The 26,220-nt window shown below is 33.4% G+C and overlaps 1 protein-coding gene across 4 annotated transcripts in view; it reads right to left on the bottom strand.

Moving 5' to 3' along the window:
* Positions 1–26,220, bottom strand: part of VPS13A (vacuolar protein sorting 13 homolog A) — a 238,929-nt gene that overhangs the window by 74,394 nt on the left and 138,315 nt on the right. For all 4 annotated transcript variants that reach the window (XM_073021503.1, XM_073021502.1, XM_073021504.1 and 1 more), the window contains 12 exons: positions 24,417–24,544; positions 23,867–24,036; positions 23,077–23,294; positions 22,153–22,385; positions 20,891–20,983; positions 20,045–20,401; positions 18,992–19,093; positions 17,398–17,556; positions 16,974–17,229; positions 15,499–15,659; positions 6,575–6,678; positions 1,473–1,755 (listed from right to left, as the gene is read on the bottom strand). In XM_073021503.1, the coding sequence (XP_072877604.1) occupies positions 1,473–1,755; positions 6,575–6,678; positions 15,499–15,659; positions 16,974–17,229; positions 17,398–17,556; positions 18,992–19,093; positions 20,045–20,401; positions 20,891–20,983; positions 22,153–22,385; positions 23,077–23,294; positions 23,867–24,036; positions 24,417–24,544 (2,264 nt within the window). The remainder of the gene's footprint in view (positions 1–1,472; positions 1,756–6,574; positions 6,679–15,498; positions 15,660–16,973; positions 17,230–17,397; positions 17,557–18,991; positions 19,094–20,044; positions 20,402–20,890; positions 20,984–22,152; positions 22,386–23,076; positions 23,295–23,866; positions 24,037–24,416; positions 24,545–26,220) is intronic.

Below are 26,220 nucleotides of genomic sequence, written 5' to 3' on the forward strand. Positions count from 1 at the left end.
GTATCTCTCCAAGCTGCTGATTTCCCTCGACTCACCCTTCTATTATCTTAGTTCATGTCACTATATGACCTCTCAGTTTGAGTCTCCTAACCGCTCTTGTCCCCTCTTACCATGGCTCAATTGTCTTTCTAAAGACTGATCATATCATTTGGAAACTGCCAGACAGAATGTGATCACTAAAAGCATCCAATTAAAAGTTCTATGAGAATAGAAACATAAATTGACAGTACATCTGAATATCTCACCAGTTTTTCCAGCATCTCTATCTTGTTCTCTTCCTATTATTATAATATAGGAATCTCTTCAGCTCATGATTTTAAATTAATTAAAGCAAAAGTAAGGAGTTCTTGATTTTTTACAAGTTAAATAATATTCCACAAAATAACAATGGTGGTGGTAGTGCTAGAGTGATAAATAAATGGCAACCCTTGTCTGTCAGGCACTGTACCAAATCTTTTACATATACAATCTAATTTTATTTCCCCCATGTCTTAACCAAGCAAATTTTATTATTCTCATTTTATAGACTACAACAAAAGATTTACAAAAGCAATAAAGCCCGCTTAAGAACATACAGCAAGCGACAGAGCTAGGATGCAATTTCAAATCTGACAGCAATGTACAAATTCTTAATTATTATGATAATTTGTTACTCAATATGGAAATACACATTTAAAACCATAAATATGTTAACTTTTTCCTCCAAAAGAGACATGTATCAGAAAAGTGTAAACTGCTGGGTGTACTGGCTTGCGCCTGTAATTCCAGCACTTTGGGAGGCCAAAGCGGGAGGATCACTTGAGCCCAAGAGCTCACGACAAGCCACAGTGAGTCCCTGTCCCTACAAAATTAAAAATTAAAAAAAGTTATCCAGGCATGGCATGCATCTGCAGTCCCAGCTACTCCGGGGGCTGAGGAGGAAGGATCACGTGAGCCTAGAAGTTTGAGGCTACAGTGAGCTATGCACTCCAGTCTGAGCAACAGAGAGAAACCTGTTTTTTTAAAAAACAAACAAATGGTAATTCTAAAGGTAAAATAAACCTATAATAGATGACAATGAAGAACTACTTTCTTCCATTTGATAAGCCTCGCAAATGAAATATTCACATAAAATCTTAAGATGTACGGATTCCTATGTTATAACAACAGGGAGAAACCACACCATCTGTTAAAAAGTATGTAAGAAAAAAAGCAACTGTACCAAGTATACAATCTTTTAAGAAAATCAGCGCTAAAAGAATACAATATAATGTAGCAGGCTTTTTTTGTCACTGAAGTCCAGTTCTTAAATGTTATTTCAATAATAATTCTCATACTTGTTGCAAAAGAATATCTGCATTACCTATTCTTTACTAGTATTCTAGTATTCTAATTTTTATTAGATCTTTAAAATAGTTTTTATTATTCTTAATCTTAAAAAACTGAAACTACAAAATCAAAAACAGGAAAGCACTAAAACAATTTGCCGATACCTCTATATAATAAGCAATTTTGTAAGGAAGAAGATTTCGGAGCAGGATAGGTGGCCACAAATGCATTATGTATGGTAAATCCCAACCATCTTCTGAATACACTGATAGAGACGTTAAATTATCTTTTTCTGGAACAATATTAATGAGAAATGATTTCTTGGAAGGGTTTTGAGATCTACATTTCTTCTTTAGAAGAGCACCATCATTTTTCACAATCTCTTCAAAGTCAATTCCTTCACACATTTGATAGTCCTCATCTTCTGGCTTCAGAAAAAGGAATGATCTGCATGAGATTAAATGATACAGTTTAAAATGCTTTAAAGGAAAACATATTAAAGTATATAATTACAGCTTTAGAATAACAAACTTACCTCCTTTCACAATATTGTAATAAATTTTTATATTTTCATATACCTTTTAGATATAAGTAAGATAGATAAATAGATATCACCTTAACTTTCTGGAAGCTCATCAAGTTGTTTGACTTTTAAGAAGAGAATATTTTTCTTACAAACTTACTATCTTAAAAGTACACTTATAAGATAAATGGTTTCATATAAAAATACATAAATCGTATCAGTTATATATGCAAAGCAAACCACATAGAATCATCTGTGACTTGTACATATAACTGCAAGAATTTGGCTTTTCTGAATATGTGGGCCTAAAAGGAAATAAATGCCATGACTGAATTCATAAACTAAAAAAATTACTATTGAAAAAATAATCACAAGCTTTCCAACATTAATCAAATTAAAGTTTTCAATCGATATTTAACTTTATTAAAATGTGGGCCATAGATGCAGAAGAGTGTTTTTCTTTTTTGTTTTTGTTTTTTTTTTTACAGCAGTATGATATTGTACTTTATTTTTTTTTTTTTCTGCTTTAGCGGTTTTTTTTTTTTTTTTAATTATACTTTAGGTTCTGGGATACATATGCAGAACGTGCAGGTTTGTTACAGAGGCATACACATGCCACAGTGGTTTGCTGCACCCATCAACTGATCATCTACATTAAGTATTTCTCCTAATGCTCTCCCTCCCCTTGCTCCCCAACTCCCAACAGGCCTCAGTGAGTGATGCTCTCCTCCCTGTGTCCATGAGTTCTCATTGTTCAACTCCCACTTATGATTGAGGACATGCGGTGTTTGGTTTTTTTGTTCCTGTGTTAGTTTGCTGAGAATGATGGTTTCCAGCTTCACTCATGTCCCTGCAAAGGACATGAACTCACTCTATTTTATGGCTGCATAGTATTTCATGCTGTATACGTGCCACATTTTCTTTATCCAGTCTATCATTGATGGGCATTTGGGTTGGTTCCAAGTCTTTGCTACTGGGAACAGTACTGCAATAAACATATATGTGTATCTGTCTTTATAGTTGAATGATTTATTGTAGTTCTTTGGTATATAGCCAGTAATGGGATTGCTGGGTCAAATGGTATTTCTGGTTCTAGATCCTTGAGGAATCACCACACCGTCTTCCATAATGGTTGAACTAATTTATACTCCCACCAACAGTGTAAAAGCATTCCTATTTCTCCACATCCTCTTCAGCATCTGTTGTGTCCTGACTTTTTAATGATTACCATTCTAATTGGCATGAGATGGTATCTCATTGTTGTTTTGATTTGCATTTCTCTAATCACCAGTAATGATGAGCTTTTTTTCACGTTTGTTGGCCGCATAAATGTCTTCTTCTGAGAAGTGTCTGTTCATATCCTTCACCCACTTTTTGATGGGGTTGTTTTTTTCTTATAAATTTTTTTCAGTTCTTTGTAGATTCTGGATATTAGTCCTTTGTCAGATGGACAGACTGCAAAAATTTTCCCCCTTTCTGTAGGTTGCCCATTCACTCTGATGGTAGTTTCTTTTGCTGAGCAGAAGCTCTTTAGTTTAATTAGATACCATTTGTCAATTTTGGCTTTTGTTGTCATTGCAGAAGAGTGGTTTAAGAAAATGATGACAAAATTATTGGTTGTCACATAATCTTTATATTTGAATATTACATTATTTACATTTCAGCAATATTTTATACTTAATAATTTTTGAACCGACACTATAGCCAAGAATAAACATTTCAGAAATATTTTTATATTTGTAAAAATTATTAGCTATAATTATGACACTGTCTTTTATAGATGAACAACAGTCAACACTATCTCCAACCCTGATTATTTTCCTAAGTTCTACTCCTAAAATGTTAAATATCTATGATGTATTTCTGTAATAATTTCTGATGGCACCTTAAATTTGCTAGACTGAACACTGAACCACTCTACCCACTTTTCTGCATGTCCTTTTTCAGTGACTTCCAGCTACTGGCACCCTGGACTTTGACACAATATTAGACTTCCTTCTTCCCTGACTGAAGCATATAAATTATTTGTCAAAAGAGTTAACAGATATAGCCTATTCTACTTCTACTTCCTTCTATAATTTTCATTCTATTTTCCACTCTTTCTTCTAACACTTAAAGGTAAAACCTTATTTTTTTCCAAATTAAACTAATGGTAACACACTTACCCAGTTTATCAAAACATTTATTGGGCCTATTATGTACCAACAAGGCAAAATTGAAAACAAACAAATGAGTAAGATCATAATCAGGTGGGAAATGTAATGTTAAAAGATAACTACTGCATTGTGATAGGTACCAAAACACATGTATAGAGTAGACTGAGGGCAGAGTGGTTGGCTCTTTCTAGACAGACTGCAAGGTGTTTGCAGAAGTGACAATTTTCCCAAAAAGGGTGTTCTGAAGAGAAGATCCGAGTAAGGGAAATATAAAAGGTCAAAGGAAAGTTCAAGGAATGAATGAAGAAAACAGGAAAGAAAGATAATCAATGACAGGAGGTTTTAAATGAGAAGATAGAGTGAATGGTCTTGAAACAGAACATCAAATGATCTGAGACAAGAAGAAAAAAACAGATCAAACTAATAGACGGAGATAAAATTTATAAAAATGGAGCAAGAAAATGAGAGAGCAACCATCTAACTGTGAACTTAAATTATCTTTCAAATTTTGTCTTCCAACATGTACTCTACATTCCAATGAATTCCCAACTATTCCTTATAACACTATGCTTTCATGCTTCCTTATCTTTGTTCATGCACACCTTCCTCTTAGCCTTTTCCATCTAATCTCCGTATTACTATATTACATGTTACTGTACTTCATGTATCTTGTCCAGGAGTCAGTCATTAATCCCTTTTATGTTTTCCATAGTTTTTGGCAACTGTAACACTTTCTATAACTCTCCAAAACCCACTGTTTCCTACTTCATACATTTATGTAATATATCCATCTTTTGATGGCAAAAGTCACATGCAATTCTTCTTGGTATTGAGTGTCTCATCCACAGAAAACCTTGATAAATATTTGTTAAATTAATAAAAGAATCAGTATATTTAAATTCTATTTAAATATTTTAATAAAATATAAATTGTTTTCCTATATTTATCTGCATCTATACTTATCTGTACCATTAATCTAAGAATAGAAACAGAATAGAGAAAGATAACTGTTTGTTAAGACCTCACATCTTAAATATACGTGCACCTACAATGAAGTACTAGATTAAAAGAATACCTAGATCGTGAGTTCGAGACCAGCCTGACCAAAATGGAGAAATCCCGTCTCTGCTAAAAATACAAAATTAGCTGCGCATAGTGGTGCATGCCTGTAATCCCAGCTACTTAGGAGGCTGAGGCAGGAGAATCGCTTGAATCTGGGAGCTGAGATCCCGCCATTGCACTCCAGCCTGGGCAACAAGAGCGAAACTCTATCTCAAAAAAAAAAAAAAAAAAAAATTGCCTAATGAAAAATCCAAGCTGGTTAGTCACTAATAGTTCTAGTTAAGATGAAGTACTTAATCAGTAACAATTCTCATTAAGATGAATTAATCACTACTAATTCTCATTAAGATAGATCAACTATCAAGTAACAAATTAACATTCAGCCTTGGAAAAAAGTATAAAGGTACTGTTTCCTCTACTACGGAGAGAGACACAAAATATATACCAGAAATGTATTAAAAAGTAGAGTATCATTAACTTTTATTATCCAAGAAGAAAATGAAAGTTCTTCACAGAAATTTTTAAATATATCTTACATGCCATATTTAATCTAGTCTTGTAACCCACCCCAAATCATCTCTAGAGCAAGATCAGATACTGTAAATGACTATTTTGTTGTTCTCTCAACAATACAATTCTTTCCCTCAGCAAGTATGAACTAAGCAATAAAACACTCATTAGATTTAGCAGGTTGATCTATGTGAAAATACGTGCCTAAAACTGCTAGACTGTCTTCAGAGCATTGAGGATCCCATTCTGAACTTCTGGACAAGGGAACAGGTAAGCACTGTTTGCAGTTCTGCCTCTATCCTTCTGTAGCATTGAGGTAAGTATCTATTACCTATTCTAAAATGGTATTTAAACAAACTACAATGCTTAATTCTGAGGAAAGTTTTATTCTCCAATAGGGTTAAATTTCCATATAAGAGATTATTTTCAATTCCAGATTACATATCTTGACTAATATTTACTTGTTATGATATAAATCTATAAGACTAGCTCATATTTTGTTATAATTTTAATATTTTCTTAAAACATATCTTGTATCAAATTTAATTACTTTAAAAATTTTAAATTAATGTAGTATATACTGCTATTTACAACTCCATCCCTGAACAATGAACAAATATGAAAAGGATAAAATATTCTGTTTACTAAAAGAATGTCAAAAAATTGTATTATAAAACCTTTGAGAAGTAAAATTTACTTCATAATACTATAAATTCAGAAACCATCAGGCATCATCTATTAGACATTTTAAAAACTCTTAATCATATGACTATGCTTATGATGCTTATATTGCAACAAAAATATATTTAAGAGAAAAGTATATATAATGTGCTTGCTATAAGTTATTACAATAAATTAAATAATACTTCTTTTTTAAGATCTAAGTGCACTGAAACCTACATGAGTTAGATGAGTTATTAGCAGGATGGATTTGATCAAAGTTACCCATGTGAAATCAGAAACTAAAAAGTCTACAAGAGATCTCAGAGTAAACAAAATGATAAAGAAAAAATACCGGTAAGATCCTAATGGTATGTTGAATTCATTTTCAGGTGAGGCAGTTCCCAATAAGGTATCCCCTTCGTAAACAGACAGTGGGACTGAAAAATGATTTCTTATCTGGGAAAGAAAAACAAATAATATTTAGTACCATTAATCTAAGAATCTACAGATGTGTAAAAAAAAAGTCCATGTAAATATCTTAACAAAGGAACTATCAGGCAATATTCATCTTGCTTATGTAAATTAGAAAAGAAACAAACATATTATTTATCCTAAAACACACAAGAAAAATTTCTACAGTTTTATATAAAAGGAATCTCAAAAACAGACTTTAAGCATCCTACAGGGGAATAAGATAATATCTCCTTCACTTGAGGATAGAGACTAATTTGTTTAGAGATATGTTTTTGTTTAGACAAAAATAGTAGGAAAAAACACAGAAAAAAATAAAAATTTTAAATATTTGTATGGTAAAAGTGACAATCTACAGGCTGGCAAATATCTGTAATATACTTGACAAAGGGTTTATAACCACTACATACTCAAAAATCCTAAAAATCATTAAGAAAGTTGCAATCAAGAGGAAAACAGGAACAGAATGTAAACAGATGATTCACAGAATGGAAAAACTGACCAATAAAGAGGAAAAGATACTTGACATTACTAGTAATCAAGAAAATACAAATTACATTCATAGAATATCTTTTAATACCAACAAACTGCAAAAATATCAGAAATAAGGTAATATCAACAGTTGGAAATGATGCGAACAGGAACTCATATACACTAGTGGTAGAATGTAAATTGATAAAATAACTCTGAAGAATAATTTGACAAAAACTTAGTAAAAATGAAAATGTACTTTCTTCTTAGCAATTCTGCTCCTAGTGCCATACCTAGAGAAATGTTTACACATGTGTATTCATTTATTGTTTACTACACTCACTCAAGACACCGATGTTCACTACACCACTGATTTTATTATAAAAAAATGAAAATGAAAACAATCTCAACAATGGAAAAATAAGAAAATTTTCTTCAAATTGATATAATCATGTAACATCATTAAAATAATGACCTATGTATCAGTATATGGTTACACTTCAAATATTTGAATGAAAACAGAACATAGCATAACAAGGTGAACAGTGTAACATTTCTGTAAGACACTAAAAACACAAGTATGTACTTTCTGGACAGGAAGTAGTTTTTAAAATACGGTACTAGAAATATACACAACATATCACCAAATTGATATTGCCTCAAGGAAGAAGGAAGGAGGGAATGTGGACTAAGGAGGGAAACCAAACAGTTGGCTTCAACTTCATGCATTTTTTTAAAATTTAAGGGAACCACTTTTAAACGTCAATATTTTTAAAACTCCATGGTGTGGATGGAGACATCTGTATTATAATAAACTTCAAAGTCCACTATCAAACCAATAACCAACATCCAGAGCATTCCACAACAGACATTAACTGTAAGTTTTCCAACATATTTTCTGATTATAAATATAATTCCAAATAAATTTCACATTCAACTTATCACTGATGTAAATGGAGCCTATTAAGAAACACATGCTTCTAAATGGTGCCTGTTTGGAATGTGAAGTTACTTACCAAAGTCTGATATTGCTTCCTTTGTTTTCCCTTTCAGATTTAGTGTGGAAAAAGTTGGTTGGAAGCTGAGAATAAACTAGCAGTTGAAATTTCAAGGAAAGATCAAAGGTCTGGAAAACGGAATGAGCATAAGCTTGAAAAGTCTAAGGGAGCAGAGGAAAAGGGAACATCCGTCTGTATAAAAGTGGGTGGGCACAGTGGCTCACATCTATTATAATTCCAGCACTTTGGGTGGCTAAGGTAGGAGGATCACTTGACCTCAGGAGTTCGAGACCAGTCTAGGCAATATGGTGAGACTCTGTCTCTACAAAATATTGAAAAATTAGCCAGGTATGGTGGTATACACATGTAGTCCGAGCTACTGGAGAGGCTGAGGTGAGAGGATTATTGAGCCTGGGAAGTCAAGGTTGCAGTGAGCATTGATCATGCCACTGCACTGCTGGGCGATTAAGACCCTGTCTCTCAAAAATTACAAAGATAAGAAAGAAACAAAAGCATGCTGCAGGTAAGCTATCTTGCTGGAACAATTCCTAAAGTTTATGATTACGCAACAGCAATATGATAGCAGAATGAACATAGATGTTAAAGTGAAACAAACCTGAGATAAATACTGGCAGTGCTAATTACTAGCTGTGTAACTGTGGGCAAATTTTATTTTGAATAATACCATTTCTCCTGACTATCAAAAGTAGTAAATTCATATATACGCATACCTTGTTTTATATGTTTTGCTTTATTGTGCATTGCAGATATTTCATTTTTTACAAATTAAAGGTTTATGGCAATCCTGTATCAAGCAAGTCTATTGGTGCCATTTTTCTAACAACATGTGCTCACGTAGTGCCTCAGTGTCATATTCTGGTAACTCTCATGATATTTCAATCTTTTTGTTATAATTATATGTGCTATAATTAATAAATGTGTGTGTTCTGACTGCTCCACAAATTTGGACATTCTCCCTACTTTCTCCCTCTTCTTCAGACTTCTCTATTCTCTGAGACACAATACTATTGAAAATAGGACAATTAATAACCCTCCAATGACCTCTTTCAAATGAAAAGAAGAGGCACATGTCTCTCACTTTTAAATCAAAAGCAAAAGCTAGAAATGATTAATGTTAAAGAGAAGTGCATGTCAAAACCAGAGATGGGCTAAAAGGTAAGCCTCTTGCATCAAACAGCCAAGCTGTGAATGCAAAGGAAAAGTTTTTGAAGAAAATTAAAAGTCCTAACCCAGTGAACACGCAAATGACAAGAAAGTGAAATAGCCTTATTGCTAACAGGAAGAATATTCTAGTGGTCTGGATATGACATGATTTGACTACATCTCCCACCCAAATCTCATCTTGAATTGTAATCCCCATAATCCCCATGTGTCAAGGGAGGAATCAGGTGGAGGTAACTGGATCATGGGGACAGTTTCCCCATGCTGTTCTCATGATGGTGAATGAGTTCTCACGAGATCTGATGGTCTTATAAGTGTGTGGTAGTTCTTCCTGCATTCACTTCTCTTTCCTGCTGCCTTGTGAAGAAGGTGCCTTGCTTTCCATTTGCTTTCTGCCATGATTATAAGTTTCCTGAGGTCTCCCCAGCCATGCTGCACTATGAGTCAATTAAACCTCTTTCCTTTATAAATTACTACGTCCTGGGCAGTTCTTTACAGCAGTATGAAAACAGCCTAATACAGGATAGAAGATCAAACCAGCTACAATATTCCCCTAAGAAAGGCCCTAACTCTCTTCAATTGTATGAAGGCTGAGAGATGCGAGGAAATAGCAGAAAAAAAGTTGGAAGCAGAGGTTTGTTCATGAGGTTTAAGGGAAGAAACCACCTGCATAACATACAAGTGCAAAGTGAAGCGGCAAGTGGTTGCAGCAAGTTATCCAGAAGGTCTGGCTAAGATCACTGATGAAGATGGCTACACTAAACAACAGATTTCCAAACTAGACAAAACAGCCTTCTCTTGGAAGAAGATGACATTTAGGACTCTCATAGCTAGAGAAGAGAAGTAAATGCTTAGCTTCAAAGCTTCGAAGGACAGTCTGAATCTCTTGTTAAAGGAATAATGAAGCTAGTGACCTGAAGTTACGCCAATGTTCATTTACCATTATGAAAATCCTAGGGCCTTTAAGAATATGCTAACTCTACACTGTGCTCTATACCTGGAAAAACAAAGCCTGAATTTGAAAGCACATCTGTTTACAGCATGGTTTATCGAATTTTTAAAGCCCACTACTGAGACCTATTCTCAGGAAAAAAAATCCTTTCAAAATGCTATTGCTCATTGGCCATGCACATTGTCACTCGAGTTCTGATGGAGATGTACAGGAGATTAATGCTGCTTTCATGCCTGCTAACACAACATCTATTCTGTAGCAAATGGATCAATGAGTAATTTCAACTTCTTAATATTATATATAATATTGTATATTTGACTTAAATAATATTAGTCTCATTATTTAAGAAATACATTTTTTAAGGCAACAGCTCCCATAGACAATGATTCCTCTGATGGATCCGGGCAAAGTAAATTGAAAACCTTCTGGAAAGGATTCATTATCCAGATGTCATTAATAACATTTGTGATTCATGAGAGGAGGTCAAAATAACAACATTACCAGCTGGTTCCAACCCTCATGGACGACTTTGAGGAATTCAGGACTTCAATGGAGCAAGTCACTGCAGATATGGTAGATATACAAGACAACTAGAATTAGAATTGGGGCCTGAAGAGGTGACTGAATTGTTGCAACTTTCTTTAGAGAGAAAAGTATGAAGAGTATCCCATCCAGTGAGTAGCAAAAAATGGTCAGGCAAAAATGTATTATTCTGATTAATATATACATAATAATCAGAAAACCTCCAACTACTCATATTTATCTTTGGAATAGACAACAACAAATTGTTTAGTAAAACAATTTTCTTATAATCTTTCTATATCTTACCAAATTCTACTTTAAAAACATCATAGCAGCATATGAAACATGAGAATTAGGAATTTGATAAATGAATAATCTTAACTGTACTCTACTTTTAATTCTAGAAAAACTATTTGCTCTATACATTTGAAGCAATAGAAATATGTCTATACAAAGTACCTGTAAGAAATTCAAAATCCACATTCAACTATTTAACTAAATGGCAAAATAATCAACGGTAATGAGTGCGGCTGTTAGTCACCTTTTAAAATAGTTACCTAAATAAAAAGTGAAAGAGAAGGGATATCTGTTTTCAGCCATCCTAGAATAACAGGGACCAGATATAGCTTCCCACCCTATCAACTAAAAAGCAGGAAAACAAACAACAAACATCAAACCACAGTTTCAGATAAGGCACAATAGGCAGCACAAGTGAAAAACAAAAACGAAAACGAAAAAGCTACAGAAGCTATGACTACCCAGCTTGCTGTCTGGAGAGTGAGTTTCTAGTCTGCTGTGTGAGAAGCAGGCAGCCAAGTTGAAGAGACAAGATCTGAAAATCTAGGGAAGCCAATGTGACTGAAATTCACAGCATATTGTACTGGAGGGGAGAGACCTGCATGGAGAGGCAAGAGCTGTACAGACAGAATTCTGGAAAACTGAGTGTCTCTTCCATGTCAAAACTTCAGCTGAGTCATGACCAGGACATGTGTAGATTATCTAAGGCTCAGTAAAGATCCGCCTAAAAGAAACAGGAAGAACAAAGTCCGGTTCTGATATATACAGTAGTTTTAGGTAACCAATAAAAAATTACCAGGTACATTAAAGGAATGAAAAAATTACCATAATGAAAAGAAACATCAATAAAATGAAACAAACCTGAAATGACACGTAATAGAATTGGTAGATGAGGACATTAAAACATTTATTAAAATTATATCCAATATCACTAAAAATTTAGAAGACTAAGTATGCTTAAAAGAGACACTGGAAAATAAAAAACCAAAAAAATTCATACTATTGAGAAAAATGTATCAGATGGGGTCAAGAGCAGATTGGCCACTGAAAAAGAAAACGGAAACTGAAGACTTAACAAGAGAAACTATCAAAAAAGAAATGAGTAAAAAGCTGAAAGGAAAAACAAACAGAGCATTACTGAGCTGTGGGGCAAGTTCAAACACCCTAATATGCACCTAACTGGAACCTAAAGGAGAGAAGAGAGGGCAAAAACAGAAAAAATTTTAGAAACAATGGCAAAAAGTTTTCTAAAGTTGATCAAAACTATAAATCCATGATTTTAAGGTCAGTAAACCCCAAATACAAGGAACATGAAGAAAACTACACTAAGATTCATCATAACCAAATTGCTTAAAACCAATGATAAAAAAAGAAATCTCAAAAGCAGCTAAAGAAAAGGCTGACACATTTTGTAGAAGAGCAAATACAGGAAAAAAAGCAGACTTCTGATCAGAAACAATGCAATACAGTAGACAGCAGAACAACATTTTTAAAGTATGGGGGAAAAACTCTACCAATCTAGATCTCAAGGCCCAGTGAAAATATCTGTAACACATATATGTGAAATAAAAACTGAAAGAATTCATCATCAGCAGATCCACGCTGTGAGATTACTGAAAGAAAAAAGTGATAATAAATATCAAATACAGTTTGTATTTTAAACCAATTTAAAACATAATTCATTAAATAAAAATAGTAACTTGTATTATGGGGTTTTGGCTAACATACATAGACACAAAAATGTATGAAAATAATTATGCAAATGTGGGAGATGAGAAGTGGAAGTATACTGGTCTAAAGTTTTGATTCTGTATGTGAAGCGGCAAAGTACTACTTGAAGGTAGACTAATACAATATGTGCGTAATAAAGCCCTAAAGTAACAACAACAACAACAAAAAAGGCAAGGAAGTATAAAGAGATACAGCCAATAACCAACAAGTAAATAAAATGAATTCATAACAAAAATGCTCAATTAATAAAAAAAAAAAAAAGAGAAAGAGAAAACAAAAGGAAGATGGACGCAAAGAACAAATGAGACAAATAGAAAAAAAAATGGTAAGTTTAAGCCCAACGACATCAATAACAACTTTTAAATATAAGTGGTTTAATTTTCCTTGTTAAAAGGCACAGATTTTCAGATTAGGTTAAATTAAAACAAAAACAAAAATAAAAACACAAGGTCCAACTACATGATGCCTACAGAAACCCCACGTTAAATACACTTTAATACACAGGTCCCCAGCCCTTCACCCATGGGCTAGTACCAGTCTGTGGCCTGTTAGGAAGTGGGCTGCAAGGCAGGAAGTGAGCAGCAGGCTCGAGAGCATTACCGCCTGAGCTCTGCCTCCTGTCAGATCAGCCACAGCATTAGATTCTCACAGGAGCGTGAACCCTATTGTGAACTGTGCGTGCACGGGATCTAGGTTACATGCTCCTTATGAGAATTTAACTAATGCCTGATGATCTGAGGTTAAATCCAGTACTGTGAGTGCTTGCCTGATTTTTGTTTCTTATGGTGTTTTTTTCTGTGTAGACAGTTGTTAACTTGGTGTCCCTGCAGGGGGCAGGGACACACATGGGTGGAGGTTTCTATTCTTGAGAAAGGAATCCTGAGACCATATGCCCCAGCCCCCAACCTGTGGAAAAATTGTTTTCCATGAAACAGGCCCCTGGTGTCAAAAAGGTTGGGGACTGCTGCTTTAATGAGTTAAAAAGTTAAACAATGAGAGGCGGAGCAAGATGGGGGAATAGGTGTGGTGGTGTGCACCTGCAGTCCTAGCTGCTCGGGAGGCTGAGATAGGAGGATTGCTTAAACCCAGGACAATGTGGCTCCAGTGAGCCATGATGGCACCACTGCACTCCAACCTTGGGCATAGAGCAAGACTCAAGAAAACAAAGGAAGACAGAAAGACAGACATTAAAACTGTAGACCAATATCCCTCATGAATATAAATGCAAAATCTAACAATATACTAAAAGGTTAGTAAGACATCATGATTACGTGAGATTAATCCTAGGAATGCAAGTTGATCTAACATTTAAAAAAATCAATGAATGTAATTCATCATACTAACAATTGAAAAAAATGTATCCTCCTCTCGCACAGAAAAGGCATCTGACAAAAAACAAAAATCGACTCTGATAAAAACTCTCAGCACACTAGGAATAGACAGGAATGTTTTCAATGTAAGAAAAGGCATCTACAAAACTACAACACAAATCATGTTTAATGGTGAAAGAATGGACAAGGCAAAAACATAAGACGTCACCACTTCTACTCGAATTGTATTCTAGCCAGTGTGATAGGCAATATAGACAAGATAAAATAAAACACATCCAGATTGGAAAGGAAAAAGTAAAAATGCCTTCATTTGCAACTATCGTAACTATCTAAATCTACACAAATCTACTAGAATACCTGAGTCTAGTTAAGACTGCAAATAGAGGTTAATATAATCTGTATTTCTAAACACTACCAATGAGTAATCAGAATTTAAAACATTAAAAGACAAGCCAATTTTATCCAGATTTTTGATAAAATTGATAACCTGATTCTCAAGTTTAAAGAAAAATGAGAAGGAACTAGAATCCTCTGGAAAAAAATCCATATGGTGAAAAAAAACCCAAAACCTCAATTCTTAACCTCACACTGTATACCAAGGTTCACTCAAAATGGATATGTGGCATATCCATATAAAGATGACTACTAAGAAACAACATGTAACTGCATGTAACAACATGGATACACATAAGTTGACACACACATAAAAAATTTTTCTGAATGAAAGTCAAATTCCATCTGTACTGTATTCAACTTATGTAAAGTCCTAGGCCATATAACTAATGTACAATGAGGACAGATCAGTGGACGCCTGGGAATGGGAAAGTGGAGAAATAGAAAATTTTTCTAAGAAATAAATGTGTTCATTACCTTGACTGTGATGAAGGTTTCAAAGGTGGATTTTTGTGTCAAAAGTCATCAACTTTAAATATATGTAGTTTATTGTACATACCTCAACAAAGCTGTAAAATTTTTTTATTTCTCTATGAATTATCTAATCAAATAGAAAGGATATAAATACATTACAAAGACCTAAAGCAAAACACTGATGAGTATTTTATTTATAAAAAATATCCTAAGAAGATTTTACAAAATATTCCTATTAAAAAATTATAAGAAGTATATCAAACAAATTCCTACCACTGGTCATATCTGAGTAGTGCAACTGCTGGTAGTGACTCTTCTTTTGATATCAGCTGTATTTCTGCTACGGTTTATATTCTTTCAGTAATAATTTGCTTTGGTGTTTTTCTCTTTTTTAAATTTTATTAGCACACAGATATGCATAACAGGACATCCCCCAAAATTGATCATTTCATACCTGCACTGGGGAGCGAATTGTGACCTTCTTACTTCCTTCCACTGTATCAATTTGACAAACAATAGATCTTTCAACTCCAGACTCTCTGTGTCTTACAGTGTACAGACGTCGTCCCACTTTTGTTAAAGGAATCTTATCAGCAGTAGAATGGTTAACAGGTGCTAAATTAAATAAGTATGTTTAAAAGTTTTTATTATAATTCATTAAATATTAATTTTACATATGTTATATATTAGAAATTTCAGATGATTCTTAAACTTATAAATAATAGTCACTAAAGTCTTCGGATATAGTCCGTAAAAGGGATATTTTAAGAAGCCACCATATATTTCCACAGCATTCATTAAAAAATCCCATTCAGGAGTTTAACCCAAGACAACAAGAGCAAACCTTTCCAAAATGAGTAACGAGAGCAAGTACTATAAAATACAAGAATATTGATCTCTGGCTTGCTGTAAGAATAACCAGAGCATAATAGCTTTTGGTAGACACTGGTAAATATCAAGGTGACTACAATTTTTGTTTTTAATTTTTCCAACAACTTGTGTCACTTTTCCTTTATATCTTGGACTTGATTACACAAAATTTTATATATATTTACCTAAAACACATGTTGTATTGGGGATGAAATTACTTGCATAAATTTCATTTACCATCCCATTCATAAAAATGTAAAAAAAAAGAGGTAAAATTTATGAGAACATTAAGTACATTATGACAATACCTGAAACACCTGTTACATGTTATTTTCTAACTAGAAACACAAGCTATTTTAGTAGCCTACCCTCCCATGTCTAATTAATCTTCTAAATGATGCCCTCCTCAATAACTACTTAAATGCCAGAGTATCAAAAAGTGATGTAGGTGAGGCTTTGGGACTATTTAACTTCACAATGACTACATATTATGATAATTTAAGAATGTATATATTTCACCTCCAATAAAAATGAAAAACTTCTAGGAAGCAGAAAAGACAAAGGAAAAAACCTACATCTCAATAGGCAGAACATTTAAAAAAAAACTATTTACAAATCCTAAAACCATTAAAAATTGCCATTTGCATGAATTCAAACTTTGAATTCATTCAGTTGCAAAACTAGTGGAATACCATCAAGTGATACCAAATGTGAATAAAAGAATCCCCACAAACATCTAAACATCTATGGTCTATAAAAGCTGAACGAGGGTGAGATCTAATACTTTTCCTCCCAACAACAAAGCAGTAAATTGCCATTCTCTGAATAATGCAGTGGATAAAGAAAAAGTTTGGAATACAAAGTTTTAGTAATGACACACTGCAACCAAGACACTGCAAAGACAAAAAACAGCTCTTGACCTATTAGAAAGGAGAGTTTAAAACAAAAAAAAAAAACAAAAAAAAAAATCTTGCTAAGATTCTACAAAAGAGTAAAATAACATGTAAATTGTAATTTAAAACAAAAGAGCCCCAGGAAGGTAATACAGCAACTACTTACTAAGAAGAATGAAGAAGAGTTTGCTGCTTAGGCTGGTCATTGCATTGAAATGATCATTGTCCTTGGTTCGGACATAATCCATACTTAAACTTTCTTCATTTTTCAATACATATGATTTTGCCATAGGAACGTTGAGTACACTAAAAGAATCACTTGGCGAAACAGAGATAGTAAGTCCAAGGGAATTTAAAATTATAAATGGTGCTAGATCCTTTACGAAGTCAGCTGAAGATCCAGTGGCAGCTTCTGTAAATGCCTAACAAGAAAGAGTTATCTTAAATAAAATGAAATGTGTAAAATTAAATGACAAGGAGAACAGTAGAGGACAAATGACAAATAACTAAGTCATTAAACTTCTTATTCAACAGATAGATCAACTCAGACAAGTATCTCAATATTTAAAGTTTCAAATTTCTTTACTTACCTTGACTAAGTTATTTAACATTACAAGACCACATTTGGATAATGTGATGTTTAATTGGTCTTTTGAATGGAAACTAATGACAGTTTTATATTCTGGCACTTTGTAGTTTTCTTCTTCAGGATCTGACTCAACAATGGCCTTTTTGGCTTTCTTTTTCATCTAAAATGATAAATCACAGAAATACAAGAAAAAATTATTTCTAGAAACACAACATAACTAGACAAATCTCAATAACAACATTAGAGAGATCAGTACATTTTATCTTTTCTAATTTCAGTAAGTTCTACTGCCTTACTGAAATTACTTGGACATCAGCCAACTAAGGTCACACAGGACAGAAATATTAGAGAAAATAAATCATGTCATCCTCAGTGATAGTAAACTGGCAGATATAATTCAGAAGGAAAAACAAAGACCTAGAATTACTATGTGTACCTGGCATCTGAATATAAAAGCACATACTTCAAAGCAACATAAAAACTCAGAAAACAGTAACTTAATGTATTGGTCATGCTAATAAAAAAGAACAGAAACATGGAGACTTACAAAGGCAGGTAATAGTAGCAGAACAGTGTTATAAACCTAGAGCTCATAAGAATCAATACCCTTTACCATTTTTTAGGAGTCACAGATCCACTGACCACGTGTATTCTAACCTAAAAACCATCAAGGAATTCCTTTTAAAATCCTTCATCTAAAATATCTGGAAAATAAAATTAAATGATCTAATACGAAAAGAGTTCAACATGCTAAGCTAGCCACCTCTGCTGTTACTTTAACTGGCTTTAAGCCACTGAAAATCTGTCTGCAGGTTGACCAAGTCATTATTAGGTAGGAAATACGTCAGTAATTCTGCAGTCTCTTACTTCAGAAGCAAAATTTCATCCATCTAAATGCCCCGATTCTCATAATTATATAAATACACAATATATTTCAAACAAATAATACACATTCTTCCACACACACGCACACATACACACCTCCCCAGAGGATGAAGGAAACTCAGGATAGACAACAACTTACAAGAAGATGACAGAGGCATTATAGCATAGTGGTTTAGAGTGGATTTAACCCCTCTGCAGCTGGATTTGCATCCTATCTCTTCCACTCTGTAGCTTATTACTTCAAGAAGTCTCTTAACCTCCCTGGTCTCAGTCCCTTCACAAGTCAAACTAGGGATAAAAACTCTATCTTCCTCCAAGAGTTGCTGTATCTGGCACATAATACTTGTTACATAATTGTATTAGAAGCATAGGAAACATTGGCCTGAGATTTGAAAATTACATTAAGAGGGCAAAAAGGAAGCATGTGGGCAAGGCCCATGATGAGATAACCTGAACTTTGTTGTGATTAAAATAAAGTGTCTAATATGGCATAAACATTCTCAATTTTAGAAAATTTTTTCAGACTTCAAATATACACTGATGGGGGAATGTTAATAAAGGAGGAAGCTATACATGTGCAGAAATGGGGGTATATGGGAAATCTCTGTTCCTTCTTCCCAATTTTGCTGTGAACCTAAATCTGTTCTTAAAAAAAGTAGTCTTTTAAAATACATACATACATGTATATACACACACACATATATATATACCTTGATACCAAGATTCCACGGTCTAAAATCCTCAGTCTGATCAATTTCTAAGGGTTCAAGCAAAGGCTCCCACACACCAAACATTTCATTATAATAATGCACCTATAGAGAGAATTTTTTAAATTAAAAATGATTTACTATCCTGCTTCCCACCATGTTTTTTAGCCCTGTTATTTCTTCTATACGAAAACCAGTTTACATGCCATTCAGTAGCTTCCTATAAACACTCCCTCAGCATTTTCCTCACCTGGCTAACTTCATAGTACATATTCGCTCTTCACAATTTACTCCAGATAAAACCCCCTTTAAAGCATCTTTGCTTGATTCTACATTATATAAAAGTATAAGGCATATCTTTCTAACTCTTTATATTTCTATCAGAAGAGATTATTATCCACATATTCAGAAATTCTGTCTATATCCTCAAAAAAAAAAAAAAAAAAGATAATACTTTAACTCTTTTTTTTTTGAGGCTGGGTCTCACTATGTCCCCCAGCCTGCAGTGCAGTGGCACGATCTCGGCTCACCGCAGCCTTGATTTCCCAGCTATTCTCAAGTGATCCTCCCACCTCAGTCTCTTGAATAGCTGAGACTACAGGTGTGAGCCACCACCATTGGCTAATTTTTTGTATTTTTAGTAGAGACAAGGTTTCACCATGTTGCCCAGGCTGATCTTGAACTCCTGGGCTCAAGCGATCCTTCTGCTTTGGCCTCCCGAAGTGCTAGGATTACAGGTGTGAGTCACTGGGCCTGGCCTCAACTTTAACTCTTAAAAAAAAGAATTCTCAATCTAATCAACAACTGTTGAATAATATATTACCTTTAAGTTGATAAAATCAGTTGAAATACAAACTTAATGTGGAGATGTACTTTAAAAGTGAAAGGACTGTATACATAAAAGCAATTATTCAAGGGCAAAATTTGAAAACTTTTTTCTAAAAGTTTTTGACCCAACATCATATTTACAATAAGCTTAATTTAAATAGCTACATAAGATTCCATAATATTCCATATGTATCATTATCTGTTATAAAACTGGAAAAATATGCTTACTTCTAGCTCAAGCTGACAGTGCAGATTTATTAGGGAACTCCAGTTTTTGCCTTCCCCTGAAAAACGTGACTTTGCCAGAAGCATAGGCACTGTTCTATGACCAATTCCAGCCTCAAGAACTATAAAAATAGAATCAATGTTCATTTTTATCATCTCGCCTTTGGGTACCAATTCAGTTGTGGGAGCTATTTTTTCAGTTTCATTTGATTCTTCAAGAAACCACATTTTTAAAGTCTTTGTATCCTTCTTTTCCCATAAATGTGCAGTAGAAGAAGCTGTTTCTTCTGGGATGGTTTCCTTAGTTGTATACAGTGCTGAAGTTATGGTAATCATAGTATTTATAATAACTGGTGAAACCTAAATGGAAAAAAACCTAATGATAAATCTATACAAAATACTTTGAAACATACTACTTCAAGAAATATTAAATACACTTGCTGAAGGAATTTGAGAAATTAAATATTGAATTAACATTACTACCACAAAATAGTATAATGTTTATACAATTTTTAAATTACCATAACTAATTGTGACTTGTTAAAATATTTACACGAATCTTGTAGATATTATTAAACTGATGAAGTATAAAATAATTTCAATAATATTTATTAGGGATATTAGATGTTAACCACACAAACGTATTTAATAAAATACAGAATAACATTCATCATAAAATGTGTATTAAATAATGTTACTTTGTAAATATCTCATAAAAATATATTTTCAAAAACACAAATACATCTATTTTGTTTGCCTAACAATGAAAAGACTTGCTATAATAACTTTCTAGGCTTTTCTACTTTTTTTAAATGCACTGAATATTCAAATGATTATATTTTAATTTACCTTTAGTGTCAGGGATTTTACTGACATATCGATCACTTGTGGATCTGTACCTGCCTGAGTAGTTTGATAAAACAAGTCACAGGGCTGCAAAACCTATGAGAGAAAAATCAATACCACTAAATTAATGTTTAAATATAAAAATATTTCTATTTAAAGACTTTCCTAGTAATAGGTATGTCAAATAAACGAGTTAATAAAAACAACTATTTAAAAAGTTACTTAATAATACACTCCTTAACTGTCCCATAGGAAGGACCTCTAGAACTTAATATCTGTTGTATTCTTCCACAGTAATATAAGTTTTATCTGAGCACAAGGTAGCTCGGAAAAAAATACCACATTCTCCAACCTTTATTGCAGCAAAGTGTGGTCATATAGTTATGTTGAAGCTAAAAAAGATGTGAACAGAAGAAATATATATGTAAAACTTCTAAGTCAAAACCTAAGAGAGACTTGGTATACCCTCCATTTTCTATTCTCTCTCTTTGCTTAGTGGAGGGCCAACCGTCTTGCAAATTTGGGCAACAGTTTATCTTACATCCTAACTAATATACATGTATTCATTGTGTCAAAATTACATCTTATATTTATATGGTGACAATGTTTAGAACATTTATGTTTCTGTAGACGCATACCAAGCATCAGGAAAAAAATACAAAGAAACAAACAAAAACATATGTTTCCATTACTCCTTTAGAAGTTCACATATTTTTGTAAGTATTTGCTGGGAGTCAGCCAGTTCACTTGAAAAGATGTCTATAAAGGAATGAATTTTAAGTAGAGTTATAAAGAGGAGGAAGGCCAAGAGGTTACTAGAGAGTAAAGTATCAACGTGAACTATGTCAAAGCAAATGGCCAAAAGTTCAAAAGACATTACATGGAGACAAGGAAAAACGCATTATTTGAGCAAAAACACCCAGTTAAAACAATAAAACTGAAACAACACAGCAAACAACTGGCAGAAAGTCTTAAAAGTCCAAAGAGCTATTTGGAATTGACATGATTAGAAAGTCAAAGTAAGATCTTAACTGAAAAGTGTCAAGATGAACCCAACTTTTTACTGAGAATATTCCCACAAATACTAACAATAATGAGCAACATCTGGAAGAATGAAAGAGTTTCAAAGCTGGTCAATAACATTCTAAGCTAAGCTCTCTAAGCAGAGAGAAAGACATTTTACAGAGCAAGGTTGGAAAACATGTAGGTAGTTTTTGTTTCCTAAATAGTTCACAATTAAGCAGATGATCAGATAGTTAACTCACAGTAGTGACTCTGCCTTTTCTCTTGATTGGAAGAAACGGGCAGGCTCTCACTTGGAGATCTTTAATAGCAGCAGTCATTGTGCTATTTTCAAGGTTACCTTTATAGCAAATTTCACATTGTGTTGTAATGACTAAGGCAGGAGCATCATTTTTTGTCATGTCAGCCACGAACACAATTTCAGGATTTTTAATAATAACATTAATTTCCCACTTCTCTAATTCCTGTGTAGGTACTAAAACAAATAAAAATAAATTAATAAATTAAAATATTTGCTATATATTATGAATAATTATTTATAAGAAAATAATAAAATGAAATAATAGTAAAAAGTAAAATAAAAGAATCTTAGATTCCAAAGGAATCAACTACAACCCTTAGTGAAGATTTGAAGAAGCTATAGGCATAAGAACATTTTTAAATGATGGGGAAATCTCCACTATTTAATTGGAAAGCCTAGACACTAATCTAGTTTCCAACTCTCAACTTGATACTCTTTCTACTGTACCACAGTAAATGACATATTACAAAAAGATAATAGAGAAACCATATGTTAAAAGCTAGGAATAAATACAAGAAAAATAAATGAGTGCTTTAAATTGAAATACTATCTTAATTGTGAAAAGGTATGGTTGGTTCATTATTCGCTCGCTTGTTTTTCTCCACTAGACAAATTCCTTCATGTTACTGCCTGAAGTACAATTACTTATTCTAACATAGATTTCGTAATTTTTAAATTCACACCTTTAAAAAAATGCAAACTATACAACCTCCCAGAAAACACATTAAGGTTTTCCTTCTACTCTGAAAAATAAAATTTTAATTTCTTAAAGCATTTACCTTGATGATCTAAAAGGCTAATCAAGGTAAGTCCTGTTGTAGCACTTCAATAAAACAAATATTAAATATTTTAGCCAATAACTAACCTTCTTCCTTAGCAGTCCATGTTTGCACACTGGTTTCTACAGCAGTGCCTGTGGTGTAGGCCTCAAGAAAGACATTTGCAACAGTCTGCAGAAATTCTACACTTGCACAAATATACATTTCTTGAAAGACTGCATCAGTCACACAGCCATCTCTGACTTTCCTGTACTTTATATCCATCATATCTTTTTTGTCAAAACCAACAGTCAGTCCTATCATTCTGGAAAACACAATAATAATTCCTTACATGAGTAACTTAGAAGTAATCAAACATACGAGTAAAACTTAAAGACCTCTTATCTCTTTCACTGACAAAAAAAAAGCATTCTGAAGTCATGTCTCTTGGGAAGATCCATAAAGTGTTCCAAATAACGAACTTACAAATTTCTGAAACACAAATGTATCATAAACTAGGAAGTGTATGTTCAATAAATTATGAGTTTTAATCTCAGGATATTTTTTCTTTTCAATTTTTCATATACTTCCCATTGCAATTAGCATGGATTAATAATAATTTATATTAGAGAATGTAATTTAAATAATGTAAAAACCAATTTAATTGCACTGATTATTTCTATTTACTCAACCAATCTATCAATTATTCAGTAAGAATAGCACATAACAGAATCAGGACATTTTAAATGTTAACTGAGTACTACGAGTTGATTGAACTGAAGCATTAAGGAACCTAGGATGCACTCAGAAAATGAACGTGCAACTCTGGAAATGAATTCTGTAAAATATATCAACAATCTCTCAAGTAAAACCTTAGAACATCATTACAATACATACCGAGGAGTTGCTTTCTTGACATGAGGCCTTTTATCATCTAAAATACAGTTTTTTAATGAGAAGGAAGAAAATGTTGAGTCATCTGTATACATTTTTAAAGTACTTATTATATTCTCCAATTTAAATTCAGCAAGTTTCAGAGAAGGATCCCGAACATCTGTAAAGGAAGCCTATGAAAGGAGAAATCAATACAAAATTACACAGAAACACAAGTCTAAAGTGTATTTTATGATATGAACTACTACAAATTATTGCCTCTGCTTATAACAAACCTCAAAATTCTCTGTCTCCAAAGGGCTCTAATGAAAGGCCAAAAATATATACATATCACTTTAATTTTACAATTTATTTTTCACATTATTAGCTACATGATAGATAACTCATTTAAAAGGGAAATGGTTACAATTATTATTAAAGTAAAAAGATCATTTTTCTCAGAGGGACAGATACTACAAAATACATGTTAAATATTAACATTTTTTACTTTAAAAACATCTACCTATGCAAATTTCACAAGTGAAAATACATTTTCTTTTCTTCCTGGACTTACTTGTTTAGGACCTGGACTATACAGCACCATGGTGAGATAATCAGTTTTGAAGCTCACGTTTAGTGTTGTCTTAACTAGGGAGGCACGTGAATGTACTTCTACCACGGCAGCTGTCACCACAGTTGCTCCTTGAAAAAATTAAAGTTATTTAATAAAAGAAAATATATTAAAAATTAGCTTATTAAAATACCCCTGAAATAGATTTAATAGAACTATTAATTAAACAGGTATAGTAAAATGACATTCAAGAAAATAAAATACTAGGAAATTCACACGTAAAACTCAGTTAACTTCTGGCTTAGGACTCTTTCCATAATAATTTGGGAATATTAATTGAACACTTGGTGTTTCTCTTTCCTTTTGATGCTTCTGTTTCCACTACGGTTCTGTTCCAAGGAAAAATAGACCTAATCACTGAATATGTTTTGGGGATTAAGTAAAATAGCACATGTAAAATGCATACTACAGTACCTGGCACATAATTCAGTATTCAAATTTTACTTTAAAAAACTAAAACCAAGAGACATTTAAAAAACTTTTCTACTTATGAGAAGAATCCAAAATTTGTTTTCTATATTTAAATTTTGAATCAAGACATTATATGCACATATTAAATGAGCTTAAAATTAAAACACACCACTTTCTAATTCTCGTTATATCTAACTTCAGAGAAAAGTACCATCATGCCAGGTAATGTATTTTCAATTGTGATAGAAATTTACATACAATGAAATATATGTATCTTATATGAACTATTTGATGAAATTTGGTAAGTGTATATATCCACATAACCACCACTTCAATTAAGATACTGAACACTTATATCCCTCTGGAAAGGTCCCTCTTAACACTTGTTAGCCAATCCTCAACCTCTCTACCATTCTAATTTCAATCATCATAGATGAGTTTTGTATATTTTTAAATTCCATATAAATGGAGTCATACAGATTGTAAAATTTTCTGTGTGGCTTCTTTCAGTCAACATAATGTTTTCGAGATTCAACCATGTTGTTCCATGTACAAGTGGTTCACTCTTACAGCTACTCATGCACTCTATGAAAAGAGTTTATCCTCCTATTGATGAAGATTTGAGTTGTTTCCAGATTTGGGCTACTATAAGTAAATCTGCTATACGTATTCCTAAATGAGTCATTTTGTGTATATATGTACTTATTTTGGGGTGCAGTGGGAGTAAATACCTAGGTCTGGAACTGCTCTGTTAAAGGTAGGTATATGTTAACTGCCAAACTCTTTGCCGAAGTGGTTATACTATTTCACATTCTCATCAGTAGTCCATGAGAATTGCAACTGTTCCACATTATCATCAACCTTTGGTGTTGTCAGTCTTCTACAACTTAACTCATCTGGTGAAATGTGAAATTTTCCTGATAAATAATGGTATGAACAACCGGGCACGGTGGCTCACGCCTGTAATCCCAGCATTTTGGAAGGCCGAGGCGGACGGATCACGAGGTCAGGAGATCGAGACTATCCTGGCTAACACGGTAAAACCCCATCTCTACTAAAAATACAAAAAATTAGCCAGGCATGGTGGCAGGCGCCTGTAGTCCCAGCTACTCGGGAGGCTGAGGCAGGATGTCAACCCAGAAGGTGGAGCTTGCAGTAAGCCGAGATCGCACCACTGCAGCCTGGGTGACAGAATGAGAGAATGTAAACATTCCAGGAACGACTTAAAGACAAAAATGTATTCTGCAAGTGAGTGTAACATTATATTACATTAATTATGTCAAGTTTGTTGCCATATCTTATCATTTACCAAGAGTGGCGTGTTCAAATTGCCCTA

This window comes from Chlorocebus sabaeus, chromosome 12, assembly GCF_047675955.1.
Source record: "Chlorocebus sabaeus isolate Y175 chromosome 12, mChlSab1.0.hap1, whole genome shotgun sequence".
Lineage (NCBI taxonomy): Eukaryota > Metazoa > Chordata > Mammalia > Primates > Cercopithecidae > Chlorocebus > Chlorocebus sabaeus.